This window comes from Mustela lutreola, chromosome 8, assembly GCF_030435805.1.
Source record: "Mustela lutreola isolate mMusLut2 chromosome 8, mMusLut2.pri, whole genome shotgun sequence".
NCBI lineage: Eukaryota > Metazoa > Chordata > Mammalia > Carnivora > Mustelidae > Mustela > Mustela lutreola.
This window is the reverse complement of record NC_081297.1, coordinates 64,831,462-64,848,737: the sequence shown is the minus strand read 5'-3', so window position 1 is coordinate 64,848,737 and position 17,276 is coordinate 64,831,462. Positions and strand designations below refer to the sequence as shown.

Here is a 17,276-nt window from a genome sequence, read left to right as displayed (position 1 = left end):
TGTCTCTTCATTTTATTTAAATAACTATTTATTGAGCACCTGCTGTGTGTCAGCTGTGGTGCTAAGCACTATGGATATGGTGGAAAACAAGATTTCTACCCTGTGGACCTCCAGTTCTCACCTTCGAGCTTGTTCTGTCAGCCCAGTAGTCCAAGCAGGCCAGGTCCTATTGGGATTATTGGGCTTCCTCACTGGATCTGACAGTCCAGCCCCCAGGGTAGGGAGGTACCACAAGACAGTAGCATTGCCATTGTCCCCCTTATCTTGAGCTCCCTGTGGCACTGGCTGGCTTGAGAGCACGGCCTGGGGGCTCCCACAATTCCTTAGGCTTGCCAATCCTGAGCCACCTGTTGGCGAGTTCCTTGCAGGGTTCCCCTCTATGAGGGCCTGCACAGCTGAAGACATCTGTGTGCCTCTGCCTGTCAATCCTCTTCAGGTTCCACTTCATCACCCTGAGCGATTTCAGTTCTTTCTTTTTTTAAAGGATTTTATTTGGGGGTGCCTGGGTGGCTCAGTGGGTTGGACCTCTGCCTTCGGCTCAGGTCATGATCTCAGAGTCCTGGGATGGAGCCCCGCATTGGGCCTTCTGCTCAGCCGGGAGCCTGCTTCCCCTTCTCTCTCTGCCTGCTGCTCTGCCTACTTGTGATCTCTTTCTCTCTCTCTCTCTCAAATAAGTAAATAAAATCTTTAAAAAAAAAAAAAAAAGATTTTATTTGACGGACAGCACAACTAGGCAGAGCAGCAGGCACGAGAGGGAGAAGCAGGTTCCCCACTGAGCAGGGAGCCTCAGGGAGGGCTCCATCCCAGGATCCTAGGATCATGACCTGAGCCAAAGGCAGCTGCTTAACAACTGAGCCACCCAGGCTTCCTGAGATTTCAGTTCTTAAGACCAGCATGGAAGTACCGTGTGACTCTCGTGCTACAGCAAAACTGCCCATCGGCACAGTAGGGAATACCGCTCAGGACTGGTGTGTTAGCAGAAGCATGAAATTTTGCAGTTCCCAGCATAATACGCTCACTTCTTACCTGGTAGCTCATACTTGTCTCCTTGGTGCTGTTATCTAGGTTGATTCTACCCAAGAAGGGGGTTTAGAATGTAGGACGAATGCAACCATATTCCAAACTTGTAGTTTTAAAAAAATTAACCTTTGCCTTCATGGATGGGAACACCCACGTACGTACTGCCTTGCAGGCAATCGAATCCACCCAGGTTACAACTTGTTCCCAATTTGGAACTTGGGGGTTGGGACTTGAGTAGGGAAAAAGAAATGTGTGGGGGTGATAACTTGGGAGTGGAAAAAATTGATGTCAAGGACGTTGAAATGGCATCTGTTTTTACCCAGGCTAATTACATGTGTAATGAATGGCTGATGAACCATTATTAGTTTCAAGCAAATAATCTACAGTTCGCTCTTGGGAAAAGAGCTCCAGTAGTACAGATAACTTCTGTGATGAGCCAATTCTGAGACTGCACACTCTTTATTCCTATAAGTGCACAAATTCTGGGTCTCCATACCCTGAAAATGATTTTAAGGGCAAAATGAGAGATGGGAGAATTTAGGCAAAAAACAAGGGATTATATTATGCATAAACATCCATTCTCCGGGGTTCCTACCATATGTGCCAGGGACAGAAGCATTCTTTCTCTTCCATCACCCATAATCAGTGTTCCCAGCTGGCACTTGGCACCGGTGCCTTTGTCTCAGCACAAGTGCAATAATGGAGCGATCTGTGGGAGGCTGGCTTTGTGGCAGGTGCAATTTTACTCCTAAGGGAAACCATCCACTACCAACTTCAAGTATGCTCCCCTATGATAGGAACTCCATGGCCATGGGAGGGGAATATGGTGGGCCCCTCCTGGGCGGTCCCTGGAACTTAGAACAACCTTTTTCTCCACAGTCTTGCCCTTGGGCCCATTTACCCTGACTCAGTGGTTGCACACAGACTCCTCTCTGGCCTAGTGCTCATTGCTGTTGCCAGCCAGCAGGGGCCCCAAGGGATGGAAACACCCACTCAGCAGTCTACCAAGCCAGGAGGTCAGCACATGAGCAGACAGTGGTGTTTGCCCTCTAGGCCAAGGTGCACAGACTGCAGACATGTTAGGGGCATTTGCCCCACTCCAGATCAGCCTAGAAACCAGTTTGTCAAACAGATGGCTGCGGGTGATAATAGCGTCCCGGACTGCTCCGTGTGTTCTTTCCAACCTCTTCCCATGTCCCAAATCACACACTCCACTTACTCTGTTATGGGATCTGAGAACACAAAGCTCCCAGAAGTTACAGCTGCCCCAGGTCCTGCCCCCCACCCCTTTCTGGCTTCTTGCAAACTAGCCACTGACTTGAGGGAGCCCCTAGTGTGGTAGCTGGGAAACCCAAGAAAGAATTGAAGGAAGCTCAAAGCCTCTTGAAGACAGTGAATGCTTTATTTAGCCGCAGTCCTTTCTCTCCTGCCCTCTTCTCTAAGCCCGGAGTCGGCAAGGAAATTGTAGGCCACTTGGCATCAGAGCTTCTAACTGACCTTTCCCACTTTCTCTTCCTGAAAGACATTCAGGTGAGGATCCTTTGAGGTGAGGAGAGAGGCCAAAGGGTAAGTCCCTGAGATGACTTGTCCTTCGGGGCTCCTGGGGTCTCTTATCCTTGGGCTGAGATGCCACCAAAGCAGGCCCTTACCTCTTATTTTGTCTGATCTTTAAACGGGAGCCCACACAGGGCCCCCTCACTCAGCCCTGCAGCAGAGCTAGTGTGGGGCCAGTGACAGGTAGTCTCTCACTGCTAGGGGACAAACCTGTAGAGATTTTGGGCTCCTGGGAGGCTATGTGGGGTGACTGCTACCTTGGAAAAGAAAGCATTCCTGTATCTACTACTAGGATTGAATACAATTTATTCCAGTGCTGGGGGACAGAAGGGAATGAGGAGGGGAGCAGTCACTTGCTCCTCATCTGGGCTGTTTCTTGGCAAACCTCAGAATGAGACCATTACAGGGAGGGAGGACTGGGGCCAAAGGAAGAAACTCACTAGCACCATCCACTGGAAAACCTAAAAGGAAGAGGGGCCTGGACTCTGCCCCATTCCTGTTCCCCACCTGTCTCTACCCTTTTCTCTTTCCCTGGCTTTGCCAGAGTCCCTGTCTCCCCAGGCGCCCGCCTCCCCACCCGCCCCTGGAAGGCGGGACTTGGCTGCACCCACGTGTGGCGAAGTTATATGCTCCTAGTCGGCAGAGGAGCTGGGGAGCAGAGCACTGAGCTGAATCAGTTAGAGAAGTGGCACCATGGCTGGCAAGAAAGTCTGCATTGTAGGCTCCGGCAACTGGTAAGTGGCTCTGTCAAGCAGTACTTGGCGGAGGAGGTTCCCCCAAGAGCACGGGGCTAGGGGAGAAGCAGGAGGCAGCCGGTGGGTAGGAAGTGCCCTCCAATTTCTGTTCCAGCCTTGCTATCTTCCGTGCCTACTCCCACAAAGCAGATGGTGCCCAAACCTCTCAGGTCCTTGCCCGCCCGGGCAGCTGCACCTGTTTGCTACAGGAAAAGCTGCTTGGGGTTGGGGGTTGGGGAGATCAGAAGGCTGGTCCCCTTCTCAGGCTGTGAAGTGTAGGGTAGACTGAGTCTCCTTTCTACTGCCAAGAACATACTTTACTGGTGCTGGTGGGGGCAGGGGGGTGTCACAAGGAAATGGCAAGTAAATGATCTGGGGGGCCGCTGTGCTGTCCCCTCACTGCCACCCTGTGCCACCGCCTCTGTCACTGCTCCCTCCTCATGCCCCGACTCTTCCACCTTCTGTCCTCCCCCTCCCACCAGGGGCTCAGTTATTGCCAAGATTGTGGGAGGCAATGCAGCCCAGCTGTCACACTTTGACCCACGGGTGACCATGTGGGTGTTTGAGGAAGACATCGGGGGGAGAAAGCTGACAGAGATCATCAACACGCAGCATGAGAATGTCAAGTACCTGCCAGGGCACAAGCTGCCTCCCAACGTGGTGAGCCCCAAAACCCTGCAAGGAAGGGACAGGGAAGTGGAGTAGTGCTTCCTGCTGAGAGGGGCCATTTTAGCTGCTCCTCGGACTTGGGAAGCATCTTGGGCCACCTGCTCTCGGCACAGGGCACCCCTACGCCCAGCCCCCAAGGAGCTCTCCCAGGACTTTCTGGAACTGAGAACTTGAACCCACCTCTCCACCCCCATACACTTATGGGCTCCCAGGCAGTAAAAGGAGGGGAAGAGGACCAGGAAGTTGGTTTCCATGGCAATCAAAGACTGGGGGTCTGGGTAGTGGCTGCCTCAGGCTCTAGTCCTGTTACTTATTCACTGGGCTATTAGCTGACCTCGAGGCTGCTCCTTGGACTTAAGGTCCCTGGTCAAATCCATATGGCTTGCTCTCAACCTGGAGAGGGAGAGCAGGAAAGACAGGGAGGGCTCTCCCTTCCCACTTGGGGGCCCTAAGAAGCAGGGTGATGAAATCTTACTTGGCCTCTTCCTCCTGCCAAGCCTAGGCCTCCTGTGGCCTCCCTCGCTGTCCCACAGCCAAGGGCTAGAAGAGTACTGAGTGGAGGTTCCCAGGAGTCCTCAAGAGCCCTGGGCAGCTGGAGCGAAAGGGAATGATGGTGAGGGGGAGGGAAGACGGTGTTTCATTCCTCCAGGTTCAGCCCTTCCAGATTCAATCCCCCAACTACCCTTCCTTTCCCCCACCAGCCTCACTCTTTAGCTCCTAGATCTCCTGAATGGGCTTCCACAGGGGCTAGAAGTCTGTGAGGCCCATGAGCACTGGTCACCCCCACAGGTGGCTGTCCCAGATGTGGTCCAGGCTGCAGCAGATGCTGACATCCTCATCTTCGTGGTGCCTCATCAGTTCATCAGCAAGATTTGTGGTCAGCTCAAGGGCCACCTCAAGGCAAACACCATTGGTGTATCTCTTATTAAGGTGCTGGAACAACTTCCTGCGGTTGGGGGTGGGGGTGCAGCTAACTGTTGTGGGGTCAGGGTAGGGGAAGAGAGGAGAAAAGAAAATGGCAGAAGATGGCCAAGAGTTTTTTGGAGAGGGGAGGAGTTATTTTGGGGAGGCTGAGAAATGGGTGCTGGGGGCCTCTGGGAAGGGGAGGCTGGTTGGGGAGTAGTTAAGAGATCGGTTTGGAGGCTGATGTCTTGAGGAGTTTAGGAGGCATACATGGGATGTCTGGGGGTATGAGCAGTGGGCTGGTTTGAGGAATGTGAAAGGGAAGCTAGTTTGGAGCAGTGTCTGGGATGGAAGCTGGTTTGGGGTACTTGGTGAGGGGGTTTATTTAGGGATGTGGAAGGGATACATTGCCTTGGAGAGGGAGGGTGATTGAAGGTGTGTAGAAGGGGAATTTTCGAATGGATTCGTTTCCATGTGCAATCTACCGTCCTCACAGCAAGCTTTGGCTGAGTTGGAATGGGACAGGGCTTTTGGGGAGGGACACTGATGGACAGTGGTTTTGGAAGGGCAGGATTTCTGTGTGGGAAGCCCTCAGTTGGGAATAAAGGGCACCTGGCCTGAGCTCCATCCTGTGCCCAGGGGGTAGACGAGGGCCCTCAAGGGCTGAAGCTCATCTCTGAAGTGATTGGGGAGCACCTTGGCATCCCCATGAGCGTGCTGATGGGGGCCAACATTGCCAGCGAGGTGGCTGATGAGAAGTTCTGTGAGACAACCATCGGTGAGAGCCCTATCATCACCTACATTCACAGCACAGCCTGTTACGTCCCCTCTCTGTACTCCCTTCACCCCCATTAAGCCATCTTCTCCCCATTAATCAGGCAAAGGAAGGAGACCCAAGCATCAGAGGTGAGGGAGGACTGGGACATCCCCAGGGAAAGGGTTGCAGGTCCTGCTTAGTGCAGGCGTGGGAAGAAGAGTCAAGAATCCCCTTTGAGGGGCGCCTGGGTGGCTCAGTGGTTAAGCCGCTGCCTTCGGCTCAGGTCATGATCTCAGGGTCCTGGGATCGAGTCCCGCATCGGGCTCTCTGCTCAGCGGGGAGCCTGCTTCCTCCTCTCTCTCTCTCTCTGCCTGCCTCTCTGCCTACTTGTGATTTCTCTCTGTCAAATAAATAAAAAAAAAAGAATCCCCTTTGAAAGCCTTGCCCCCTTCCCACTTCAGGCTGCAAGGACCGGACCCAAGGACAGCTTCTGAAAATGTTGATGCAGACTCCGAATTTCCGCATCACAGTGGTGCAGGAGGTGGATACGGTAGAGATCTGTGGGGCGTTAAAGGTGAGAGGTGCACAGAGGCAGCTAGGGGATGGGGAGAAGGCCCTGAAGGAGGGCCTGGCTTAGCTCTACAATGTTGCTGGGACTCCAGGCTCTCACTCTTGGGTAATAGCTCCTCTTCCCCACCAAGTCCCCCCAACACAGGAAGAACTGTAGCAGCAAGGTCAGGGTCATTCCGGCCTGTCAGTTATTCACCATCAAACATTGGGCCACCTCCTTCCTTTCTTCCTGTAGCTCCTTGGGGGGCATCCCTATCCCTGCCTCCAGTGGGTGGTCCTGGGGTAAGAGATGTCCTGGGGAAGGACCCCGGCTCATGGGAGATAAGACATCCAGGACACCCAGGTAGACTGATGGCCAGAACTCTGGATCTTGGATAGAGCTGAAGACATCAGGGATATGAAACAGAATAATCATGGAGAGGAGGGTCAGCTGGACAGGAGACTGGTTTTCAGCTCAAGTTCTCAAGGTTTGGGGTATGGGGCAGCATTGGAGAGGCAGGAAGCACAGAGCCAGGGTTACAGGAAGTAGGAAAATCAAGAGGTAGAAACAGCTGGGGAGGGACGCCTGGGTGGCTCAGTTGGTTGGGTAGCTGCCTTCGGCTCAGGTCATGATCCCAGCGTCCTGGGATCGAGTCCCACATTGGGCTCCTTGCTCCGCAGGGAGCCTGCTTCTCCCTCTGACTCTGCCTTCCACTCTGTCTGCCTGTGCTCACTCTCGCTCGCTCTCTCTCTGACAAATAAATAAATAAAATCTTAAAAAAAAAAAAAGAAGCAGCTGGGGAGTCCAGGCACACTATACTTCACTTATTCAGTGGCGTGTCCTGGCTGATGGAAGGAGCATGAGGCAGGTGCCAAGGGGCCTGCTGGGAGGGACCCTTTCTCACCTGTGACCTCCCCTCTCCAAAGAATGTAGTGGCCGTGGGCGCCGGCTTCTGTGATGGGCTGGGCTTTGGTGACAACACCAAGGCTGCGGTGATCCGACTGGGGCTCATGGAGATGATCGCCTTTGCCAAGCTCTTCTGCAGTGGCCCTGTGTCCTGTGCCACCTTCTTGGAGAGCTGTGGTATTGCTGACCTCATCACTACCTGCTATGGAGGGCGGAACCGAAAGGTGGCGGAAGCCTTCGCCCGCACAGGAAAGGTGGGACCCTGGGAGAATGGGGAATGGAGGGTGGCCTGACGGGTTCCAAGTGGAGGGGTTTAGCTTGAGGCATCTCTCAAGCACAAACATTAAGACTGTTGTGAATATTCTGAGCCTTTCTTTCCTCCAAGACCCCAACTCCCATCTGAGCCCCAGACTCTCCACCTCACACACAACCCTCCTCTCCCATTTCCATCTACCCGTCCTATTTTCTTTACAGCCCATTGAGCAGCTGGAGAAGGAGATGCTGAATGGGCAGAAGCTGCAGGGGCCCCCGACAGCCCGGGAGCTACACAGCATCCTCCAGCACAAGGGCCTGGTGGACAAGTAGGTGTCTGCCCCAGCCACACTGGGGAAGGGGACCACAGCCAGAAGTGCTCTCACATTCATCTTCCTGACCCCTCCTCCATCTGTAAAGCGGGTGGAGAGGGAAACTTAGGTTTACAAAGGGACTAGAGCTTGGAGAGAGTCTGGTCTGTTCACTGTCCACTAGCTAGTTCATAGGCTTTGAACTGCTTCCAGGCTGGTGTTCTTTAACCACATTGCTTGGACCCCTCCATGCAGCCTCACTTCCTGCCCTTTTCTCCTGTCCTCTGCTATGGGGACTTGGTTCTGGGGTAGTAGGTATAAACTCAACTGACTGCCCCACTTCTCTATCCCTCAGCCCCAGTCTAAGCCACTCCCTGGAGGCCAACCCTTCTGTACCCTGAATCCTATCCTGGGTGCTGAAGTGTGAGAAGGACAGTCTCTGAGTCAAGGTGCTCCTTTTCAGGGAGCACAAAGACAGTGGGAGTGATGGGCTGATCAGAGCAGAGCTCCGTTGGTCTGAGAAAGAATCCTAGAATAAGAATATGAATTAGGTTCAGAAGATCAGCTCACGGCTGGTCAGGGGCATGCCTCCAGATTAAGCAAGCAGCCTGTGCAAGAGGATGGGAGGAAGGAAACACATTTATTGAGCTCCTTCACATTAATAAATAATCCCTTCTTCACTACTCTGTTATATGGATCCCATTTTACAGTTGATGATACTGAGGCTTAGTAGAGAGGTTAAGTGGCTTGCCCTACTAGAACAAATAATTCATGCCACGGAATCATACAGGCAAGTTCAATATGGAACAGGGCAATCAAAAACCTACCCTAAACCCAGGACTAGGAAGTTGGAATTCTTAGCAGTTGGAAGTTGAGAGCCAGAGTCTGCCTGAGCTCAAAGGTGGGAGAGTAGAGGAGTGGAGGGCTAGGAGGTGGATGGGGAGTGGGTGGGGGTAGGTGGGGTAGGGGTATGCCAGAAGGCTGAGCTGGGTCTTTCCTTCCCTATTCTAGGTTTCCTCTGTTCATGGCTGTGTACAGGATATGCTATGAGAGGCAGCCAGTGGGCGAATTCATCCATTGCTTGCAGAATCATCCAGAACATTTGTGAGCAGAGCTGGGGCCCAGGCCAGGCACCTTCTTTGCCCCAGTGGAGGAAGTCAACAGCTTGGGGTACCTGGCCACCAGGATTTCTGGGACGCTCCATGGAGCAGCCTCTTCTGGAGGACAGGAGGCTGTGCGGCCCAACTATCTACCTGGGGATCCTGAACCATCAAGCAGCCTACAGTCTCTTGCCACCACCTCTCACCAGAAATGGAGTTGCCTTGTCCCTCTCCAGATGTGGGGCTTTCTCCTTGTCTTCTGGGAGGGGGAGTCTCCAGCCCCAGTGCTGCCTGCTTTTTTGGGTGTGTGTGTTGGGGAGAGGATGAAGGGAGAAGGAGGCAAGGGCTACCCACTGCTGCCTCACACAGACCAGGAGTCCCAGCCCCAAGCCCAGTTAAGTGGCTAAAGAAGTACCTCAGCCACAAGAGGAATGAGGCCAGGGCTGCCAAGGAAGGGTCTGGGCTTTTGAGCTGACACAGGCCTCAGGGACCCCATTGCTCTGACCTCTGCCAGGCCCCACACAGCATCAATGGATCTCAGTGTTTGTTAACAAAATACAAAGCTCTCTGCCCCCTTCTAGCTTCTCCTAGCAACATCTGCGTCCTCAGAAACCTCTGGTCATCCCTCCCCATCCCTCCCCCACCCAACCCCAAGGCTGCCCTGGCACCAGAGTTGCGGCCATGCTGGCGTCTCTGGCCCTAGGACTTGTCATTCTCCCCAGGGACTTCCTAGTTCTTGCCAGTTCCTCTCCACCATGCATGACCTTTCCAAGACGACTCTTGCGCGCTCCAGGCCAGCACCATCCACAGAGCAGGAACCTAATCTGCTGACAGCAACACCTTTTCAGAGCAGGCTCAGATCACTCTGCTTCCCCGTGACCTTTGTATTTGCCCCACCTCCCTTCTCTGAAGCTCTAGCTGGGGGAGGTGTCAGTTGGGTCCCTCCTGCTTCTTCTCAAGGACCTCCCTGGCTTCAGCCCTTTCTTCTTCCCAGAACCTGTGCCTATTTCTCAGCTGCTCCCAGAGCAGCCAGGGCAGCTAACCAGCACCTGCATCAGGGGCCAGGGGCCAGAGAGTGGCCCAAAGCCTGCTCATGGATTGTGAGCAGGGAGGGGTAAGCAAGGCCAGCTCTCTGTTGTCACCTGAAGGCTTTCTCATGAGGTACTGACTCCATCAGCACCTCAGGAGCTGGGAAACTCAAGGAGGAAAAAATTAAAACCACCCTACCCACTGTGATGAGGGAAGAACAGGAAGGGGAGGAGGGAATATGCTTTGAACTGGCCTTATTCCAGGATGGGTTGGCAGCCAGGGAATGTCACAGGTCAGCAGCCTGGGCCCCTGGCTACAAATAGGCCCTGGGGGCCTGCCAGGCTCCAGCCATGTTCAGCAGATCTCAGCTTCCTATGGGGCAGCACCTGGCACACTGTGGCTCTGGCCAGCATTATGTTAACCCTTTCTTACTCCCTGCCAGATCAGGGAGGCAGGCTCCCCTCCTCAGCCCTAGTCCTTGAGGATTCACTGTCTTACCAGTGAAGGGCAGAGCTGCCTGAAACAGGCTTCGAGACCGAAGGCCACAGCCACCCCAGATTTGGCTGGGCCCAGGTTGGGGCTCTGACTGAATCCAGAGCTGCCTCCCCAAGAAGGTCAAAGTGAGGGCTAAGAGACAGCTCTTTTCTTTCGGCTGCTGCTGTAACCTTGTTAGAGAGTCCCACACCTTTGCCTACTTTTGTTCACGCCACAGTTAACAATCTAAGGCCTTCCCATCAAGCCTACTACTTGTCTACTAAATAAATCGTGGTTTTTCCAGAAAGGAGTTGGGAAAGGGCGCTTCAGTGCGTGCGGGCAGCGCGAGTGCCGTGGTGTATCGCTGCGTCTTATGTTTCCATTCGCGGCACAGGGAAAAATGAAGACAAGAAGGACATGTCTCCTCGATAATCCCAGCCACTCCGGGCCCCTGGCAGGCAGGGGTGCCCACACAGTCCCTCTCCCCGCTAGGGGTCCCCTAATCCCGGCGGGTCCCTGCAAGCGGGGAGATCACAATAAGGTCCAGAAGCGCTCCAGATGCGTCCCTCGTACCCACTCGGGCGCCGTGACCAAACCTGCCGCCTTCTTGGCCAGCCAGGCCTCGTGGTGCCAGGCCTCGCGGTGCCGGGCGGGTCTGTCCCACGCGGAAGAGGGCAGGTGCAGGCTCTAGGGGGCGCGCGGCCCACCTCCGAGGGCTGACCCCGAGAGAATCCACCCAGCTCCCGGAGGCGTCACCGCGCCCAGGCTGGGGATTGGCTGACTCCGAGTCGGAAAGCTAGACGGTCTTTTCTGTGGTGATTGTGTATCCTACAAGTTCCGGGGCTGGAGCTGGAGTCACCAAAGACCGGCAGTCCATGGAGAAAGACTACAATCCCCAGAATTCAACAGTCCTCTCCAAGAGGAAGACTGGTCTGAGGATGCGTAGTAAGGGTGACTGGCCTGGAAGCGCAAAGGCGGCAACGCGCAGAGCTGCGGCGTGCGCCGGCTCTGTTCTCTGTGGGCGGATTTGCGTGGGTCCGGGCGCGTGCTGACGTCTCTTGCGTCCGGAGGCGAGTCCCTAGAGGGTAAGTGGGACGGGTGGGAGGCAGAACGGGTGGCTTCCTGCACTAATAGCCCCCCCAGGAACGGGCCGGTACCCTCGCGTACGTGTCCAGGCGTGCTGCGTCCGGCTGCTCCAGGAAATTGGCAGACTGCCGCGGCCAGACGCTGCCGGCCTTGGCTGAGGCCGCGGCTGGACGCCAGGAAGCAGCAGCACCTAGCACCCAGGTACGCCGTTGCGAGAGCCCCGTAGGGGCTGCTCGTCCGCTGAGGCGCCTCGTTTTGGGCCGGCCTTGGTTTACCCATTGTCCCATGCCCCGGCCTTCAGTGCCCTTGAGATCACCGCGTTCCCCGCCCCCCTCACCGCGAGCCGGCGTCCAGCACCGCTTCCAGCCCAACAGACCCCCGACAGCCGTAGGTTCCTGTCAGACTTTTCCTCCCACCCGGGGTCTTGGCCCTCCATGCTCCGACTTAAGTAGCTCTGGCCCTTGCCTAACAGTCAGCTGCACCTTGGTGTGCGGCTCTCCCGGGCACCCGGTGTTGCCGCGTTCAGCTCCCGGAATGCTCTCCCCTTCTCTCTTCCCTACTGGTATGCATCCTGTCTTCCATATTAAAGGACGGAGCCACCCCCCGTCCCCAGCTTGCTGCTGACTTCTTGAGTCACCCCCCACCTTCCAACTTTTCTTTGAGCTCTCACCTCGTTTCTCGTCTGGTCACCGCCCATCTTTTACGTTAAATAACTGGATTTGGGGTCTGTGGCTTTTCCCCATCAGACATTAGCTACTTTGAGACTGAAGCCTTTTTTCCCTCTGTGACTTTCATAGCAGGAGTAAAAAGGTAGACAGATAAATGAGTAAATCTAAGCGGAGGTGGTTGGAACACATTTGAGGATGTGATTTCCAGGGGCGCCTGGGTGGCTCAGTCGGCTGAATATCTGCTTTTGGTCCAGGTCATGACCTTCAGGTCCTGGGATTGGGTACCCAGTTGGGCTCCCTGTGAAGCGGGGAGTCTGCTTCTCCTCCGCCTCTCCCCCTGCTTGTGCTTTCTCTCTGTGTCTCTCTGTCTCAAATAAAATCTTTAAAAAAAAAAAAATGAAATGATTTCCAGAGGCTAACCCCCGAGCCTCGAGGTACCGCCATGTTGCGGGGGGGGGGGGGGGGCAAAAAAGAACTTTGCAGATTGCACTCCTATGGAATTTTCTATACTGTACTTGCAGTTTTTCCTGTTTTTTTTTTTTTTGAAATCTTCAGGTTAACCTCATCACTCCATAACAGACCCAGCATTGAGCACTTTTTTTTTTTTTTTTAAGAAAATTGATGTTGCTCAGGTGAGAATGTTCTGCTAACCTCAAAAGTTTCATTTCCAAGGTAAATACTTCTACCTGGGGTTCTAATTTCACCTTTACCAGGCCATTCTGGATCTTGTTCCGTCCTACCCACCTCTTCTTTTATCCTCTGTTTAGCCACCAGCTTCTTCTCTAAAGCATATTCAGATCTTCCTTATCAATAAGGAGGGTATACTAGAATTTCCTTGGTCTTGTTGCCTTCTCAGGCTGCTGCCTATCACTTCTATTCCCTTAACCAGAAAAATCACAAGAATTCTTATCTATGAGGTGAAGGGGTTATCCTTCTAATAATCTATTTCTCTCTGTCTCTGGAAAATACCTAAGTGCATGAACTTGGGGGACGGTGGCAGAGTTTGTGGGCCTGCTGGAGTTAGAATCTGTGCTTTGTTGGGGTGCCTGGCAGGCTCAGTCGGTAGAGCATGCAACTCTTGATCTTGGGTGCTGAGTTCAAGCCACACCTTGGGTGTGGAGCCTACTTTAAAGAGTAAAAAAAGAATGTGTGCATTTACTTAATGCCTGTTCCAGTCTAGTGTGCTAAGTTGACTTCTACCTTAGGAATGTTTACCTGTGATCTAGTCACCTGTTGCCATCCAATGATCCCATTTGAGTGTTCTCGGAACTTAACTTGCAGTAATGGTACCCAGTTTTCCTTCGGGCTCAACAGGTGGGAAGGTTATAGCACACCACCATCAGTGGCAGTGACTTGATACAGCAGTGATTTTCAACCAGGAAGGGAGATGTAATTGAATAAAAAAGCCGCCCAGATGTTTCTGGAATTTCCCATCTGCTCTCTTTCACTATTTTCCTTCAGATTTGCCTTTCCTTGTCTTCTCTCTCCAGTCTTATCCTCTGCTTTAGTGTTACTTGTTACCTCCTTTTGTATCTGTAGCCTAGGCTCTCTTCCAGCATCTGTCCAGATGTGCATATCCATCTGCCTGAGAGACATCATCATATGAGTGTTGGATTGAGCGTCTTAATTTTAACATGTCCAAAACCCAGCTCACGGTCTTCTTTACTGCCACTGCTACCCCCATACACACAGTGACACACACCTGTTTCTTACTCCTATTAACAGTATCCCAATCCACAGTTTCTTGGTTTGCTACCTTGGAGATACTTTCAGCCATGTCCTAATCCATTTCGTTAATAAATCTTGTTCTACTTCCAGAATAACTGCTGCATCTGTCCTCTCCTTTTCTACTGCCCTGCCTTACTTAGTTCAGGGCCTGTGGAGAGTTTTGGTTAATGTGAAAATAGAAATCTCTCATTGGATTAGAATAGAGATGAAAGTGAAGTTCTAGACCCCAAAATTATATCTGTTAGTGGGTCATTTGTCACTCTCCTAGCCAAGGTATACCATCCTTTCACTTTGTTAGCTGGTGAATGCTTCCAGCCTCCTTCCTCCAGCCTCTTGAGGAAGTGGTCCTATACCTGGTTAGTATCTAGCCAGGCGGGGATAGGTGGAGAAGGAATAAGTGAGGAAGATGCTGAAGGTTGCAGGTCTCTTTGCTGGGGGCGTGTTTACCACCTTAGTGTCCTGCTCTGTGTGTGTGTGTTTTCTTCACCGTCCTAGAGTTTGGGTCCTTTCAAACCTCAGATAACCCAAACACAACTCTTACTCAACCTGTGTCATTTGGTTTTCTTCCTCTGACCTCATTTACTGTCACTTTGTATAGTCCTTGGGGATTATAATTCAAGGAAGCTGTCCCTCAGCTCAACTTGGGTTCCATTCTCAAGGACTGCCTCAAAGGCAGTGTGTAGCGAGTAGGACTCACTCTGAGAAGCACTTAAGTGTCTCACCCTACTCTCAACCACTTAAACCAGCTAATTCTGAGCTTTTCTTCTTCAAATTCTTGACTTTTAAGAAACCTATTCTCACTAATTTCAGTCAGTCTTTTAATGTCAATTCCCTCAACAGTGAGGAGACTAAGAACACATTCATAGTTACAAATTGAAGAGTATTTTGTTCAGATTGCAAGAGTCCCGTGCTAAACTTTATCTTATTCCCTAGTTCAGAATATCCAGGGAACAGTTAAATGAGAAGTAATTTACCTTTTGCAAACAGTTTGCTAGGGGCTCAGTAAGTTTTGGTATTATGTTTGGAACTTAGAATTAATGCCATAGAAGTTTAAGTATAACTGATAAAAATGTACTGTTGACATTATTTCAGGTATGTTAGGACTTACACAGATGCTTGAGGGCTAACATGGGAACTTAGCCACCATAAACAAGACTGTTTTCATGGGAAAACAAATTGGTTACTTGTAGAAGGTTCCCATTTGATCCTCCCAGAGAGAGTAATTCACTGCTGATGTTTAATCCCTGACTACTCCCATTAATTCTCTACTAGCCAGAAAAACTGACGCGTGCTTATAGTCATATGTCAGTTAAGGACATTTCTGGGTGGCTCATACCAGTCCTTTACCTCCACAAACAAAAGAGGGCCAGATTTTACCTGTAATGTCATTCAGATGCACCTATTTCCAGCTCTGTCTGTATCTCATATGCAGACTTTATCTGTCTTTCTGAATCTTTTTTTTTTTTTTTTAAGATTTTGTTTGTTTATTTGACAGAGAGAGAGCCAGAGAGCACAAGCGGAGGGGAATGGCAGAGGGAGAGGGAGAAGCAGACTCCCCGCCCTGAGCAGGGATCCCGATGCAGCACTCGATGCCAGGACCCTGGGATCACAACCTGAGTGGAAAGCTGAAAGACGTTTAACTGACTGAGCTGCCCAGGCGCCCCTGTCTTTCTGAATCTTAAGTGTTCCTGAACACTGTGTATGTGGAGGGACCCTTCAGAGTAGAGTACAGACAGACTGAGCAGGTGCAAAAGGTGGGGAGTGGCCTTACAAAGAGAAGGGTCTGGGCAGATGAGGCCTTACTCTTGGGTCTAAATCTAGTCTGTCTTTGTAGGGGACAACATGCCAACTGCCAAGCAGCTAGCTGACATTGGCTACAAGACCTTCTCTGCCTCCATGATGCTTCTCACTGTGTACGGGGGCTACCTCTGCAGTGCCCGAGCCTACCGCTATTTCCAGCTGCGCAGCGCCCGGCGCCAGGCTGCAGAAGAACAGAAGACCTCAGGAGCCTTGTAGAACCGGGGGTTTTCCTCCTTGAGCAGAGAGGCCTAAGGCATGCTGTGGAATGATCTCATCTGCAATCCTTTCCAAGTCAAGAGAACTAGGGCCTTAATGGTTTTCAAATCCTGCTGAGAAAAAGTGCCCCTGTTTCCTCTGGCACTGCTGGTTCGGGGAGGCAGTGGAATCATGACAGGAATGGGAGGATCAAGCACACCTACAGACATTAAATATCTTGTTAGTCTGTGTCTTGGTATTTTTGTTTACTTAAATAGGGTACGGAAGGCCGAGGTGGGACCTTGACTACCAGTTTTCTAGTCACAAACTGGATTTCCATATTTTGAGCCCTTGGCCCCTGTGAAGTGGGGGTATGCAGTTTTAGGAGTTGTGGTGTCAGCTCATGATCTCAGACAAAAGACTGTTCCAGCATCTGTACACATCCCCTGAAAAGACTAAAGACCATAGCTCTTCTTGGTCAGTGACCGTTCCTAGACCAATTACTGTGTCCAGGTAAAGGTACTCCGGACAGCTCGTGGCCACACGTGTGCCTCAGTTAAGGAAGGCAGAATCCCTTGTGTAACAGCCCTATCAAAATTGCCGGGAGTGGAGGAGGCATAGTTCCCAAAGGGAAGGGTTGTTGGGCAGCCTGTAGTAATGCAGTCCAGCTCCTCAGGCTCAGTGGGCGTCGTATTAGCATAGGATTGATTTCTCCCTGTGCCAGTGCACAGAAGTCTACCTGCAGTCTTTTTGCAGGGTTGTGTAGAGGATTTAAAAGAAAACAGTGCATTCAAGGTAAAACCCAACTAAGAGGACAGCTGTTCTTGCCACGCTTCCATTGTGAGCCTTGAGGCTTGCTAATTGACTTCATTCTCATTTTTGATAATCGTCAGAGATAACAATCCCCTTGGATATTTGTTATCTCTCACGCTTTCACTCCTAAACCTTTCACGTGAAAGTCCTCTACTGTGATTAGAAACACTCAGCTTTCCTGTGCCACCAGGCCTTGTACTCCCATCCTCTCTTGGTGTGTTAACCAAGAATTCCACTGCCTCTCCTTTCTCACGTAATGCAGAAAGTAGGTAGGGTCGCCATTCTCCCAGCTCGCCTGTGCGCTTCCAAAAAGTGTAACACCAGGTTTTTTTCCCCCTCCCTTCCTCTGCCTCTCCCCTCCCCTCTCCTTTTCTTTAACAGCATTCCATTTCAAGATGCTCTCTTGCATTCTCATTTCCTGCTCTAGAGCTTACAGACTTCAGGTCTTTTGATTCCTTCTATTTTCTTCCAGTCTGTCAGCCCTTTCTTGATTTCCTGTCCAGCCTGTGCCCATAGCAGAGCCCTCAAACAGCTCCACTGCAATCTTTGCCTCCTCCCTCATTACCCTTTTCCATCCCAGGCCTTGCTCCATTTGTTGTCTTTAATTCATACTCTTCTTTCTTCTCAGTATACAAACTTGCTTAAGGCCCCCCACCTCCTATCTAAACAGACTTCTCAAGGTTATTTAAGAAGTCTACGTGATGCTCCTTCCACGGACTTGAAATTC

General features: G+C 51.8%; 2 protein-coding genes across 8 annotated transcripts; both read left to right on the top strand.

The window, feature by feature from the left end:
* The first annotated feature begins 149 nt into the window (after positions 1 to 149).
* On the top strand, positions 150 to 10,566 carry GPD1 (glycerol-3-phosphate dehydrogenase 1). The gene is made up of 8 exons (XM_059185397.1): positions 150 to 3,308; positions 3,791 to 3,968; positions 4,767 to 4,907; positions 5,520 to 5,658; positions 6,099 to 6,211; positions 7,114 to 7,347; positions 7,568 to 7,674; positions 8,668 to 10,566. The coding sequence occupies exons 1-8, from the start codon at positions 3,268 to 3,270 to the stop codon at positions 8,762 to 8,764; spliced, it is 1,050 nt and encodes a 349-aa protein (XP_059041380.1). The 5' UTR covers positions 150 to 3,267; the 3' UTR covers positions 8,765 to 10,566.
* A 513-nt stretch (positions 10,567 to 11,079) lies between these two features.
* Positions 11,080 to 15,987, top strand: LOC131838782 (cytochrome c oxidase assembly protein COX14). Of its 7 annotated transcripts, none has more exons than XM_059185403.1 (3): positions 11,080 to 11,344; positions 12,569 to 12,685; positions 15,576 to 15,987. In XM_059185403.1, exon 3 carries the CDS (start codon positions 15,584 to 15,586, stop codon positions 15,755 to 15,757), a length of 174 nt encoding a protein of 57 aa, XP_059041386.1. In that variant the 5' UTR covers positions 11,080 to 11,344; positions 12,569 to 12,685; positions 15,576 to 15,583; the 3' UTR covers positions 15,758 to 15,987. The 7 variants fall into 7 exon arrangements, with proteins under 7 accessions (XP_059041386.1, XP_059041382.1, XP_059041388.1 ...); XM_059185405.1 differs by lacking the exons at positions 11,080 to 11,344; positions 12,569 to 12,685 and adding exons at positions 11,351 to 11,546; positions 15,237 to 15,495; XM_059185399.1 differs by lacking the exon at positions 12,569 to 12,685 and having other exon boundaries at positions 11,091 to 11,344.
* Positions 15,988 to 17,276: the final 1,289 nt, after the last annotated feature.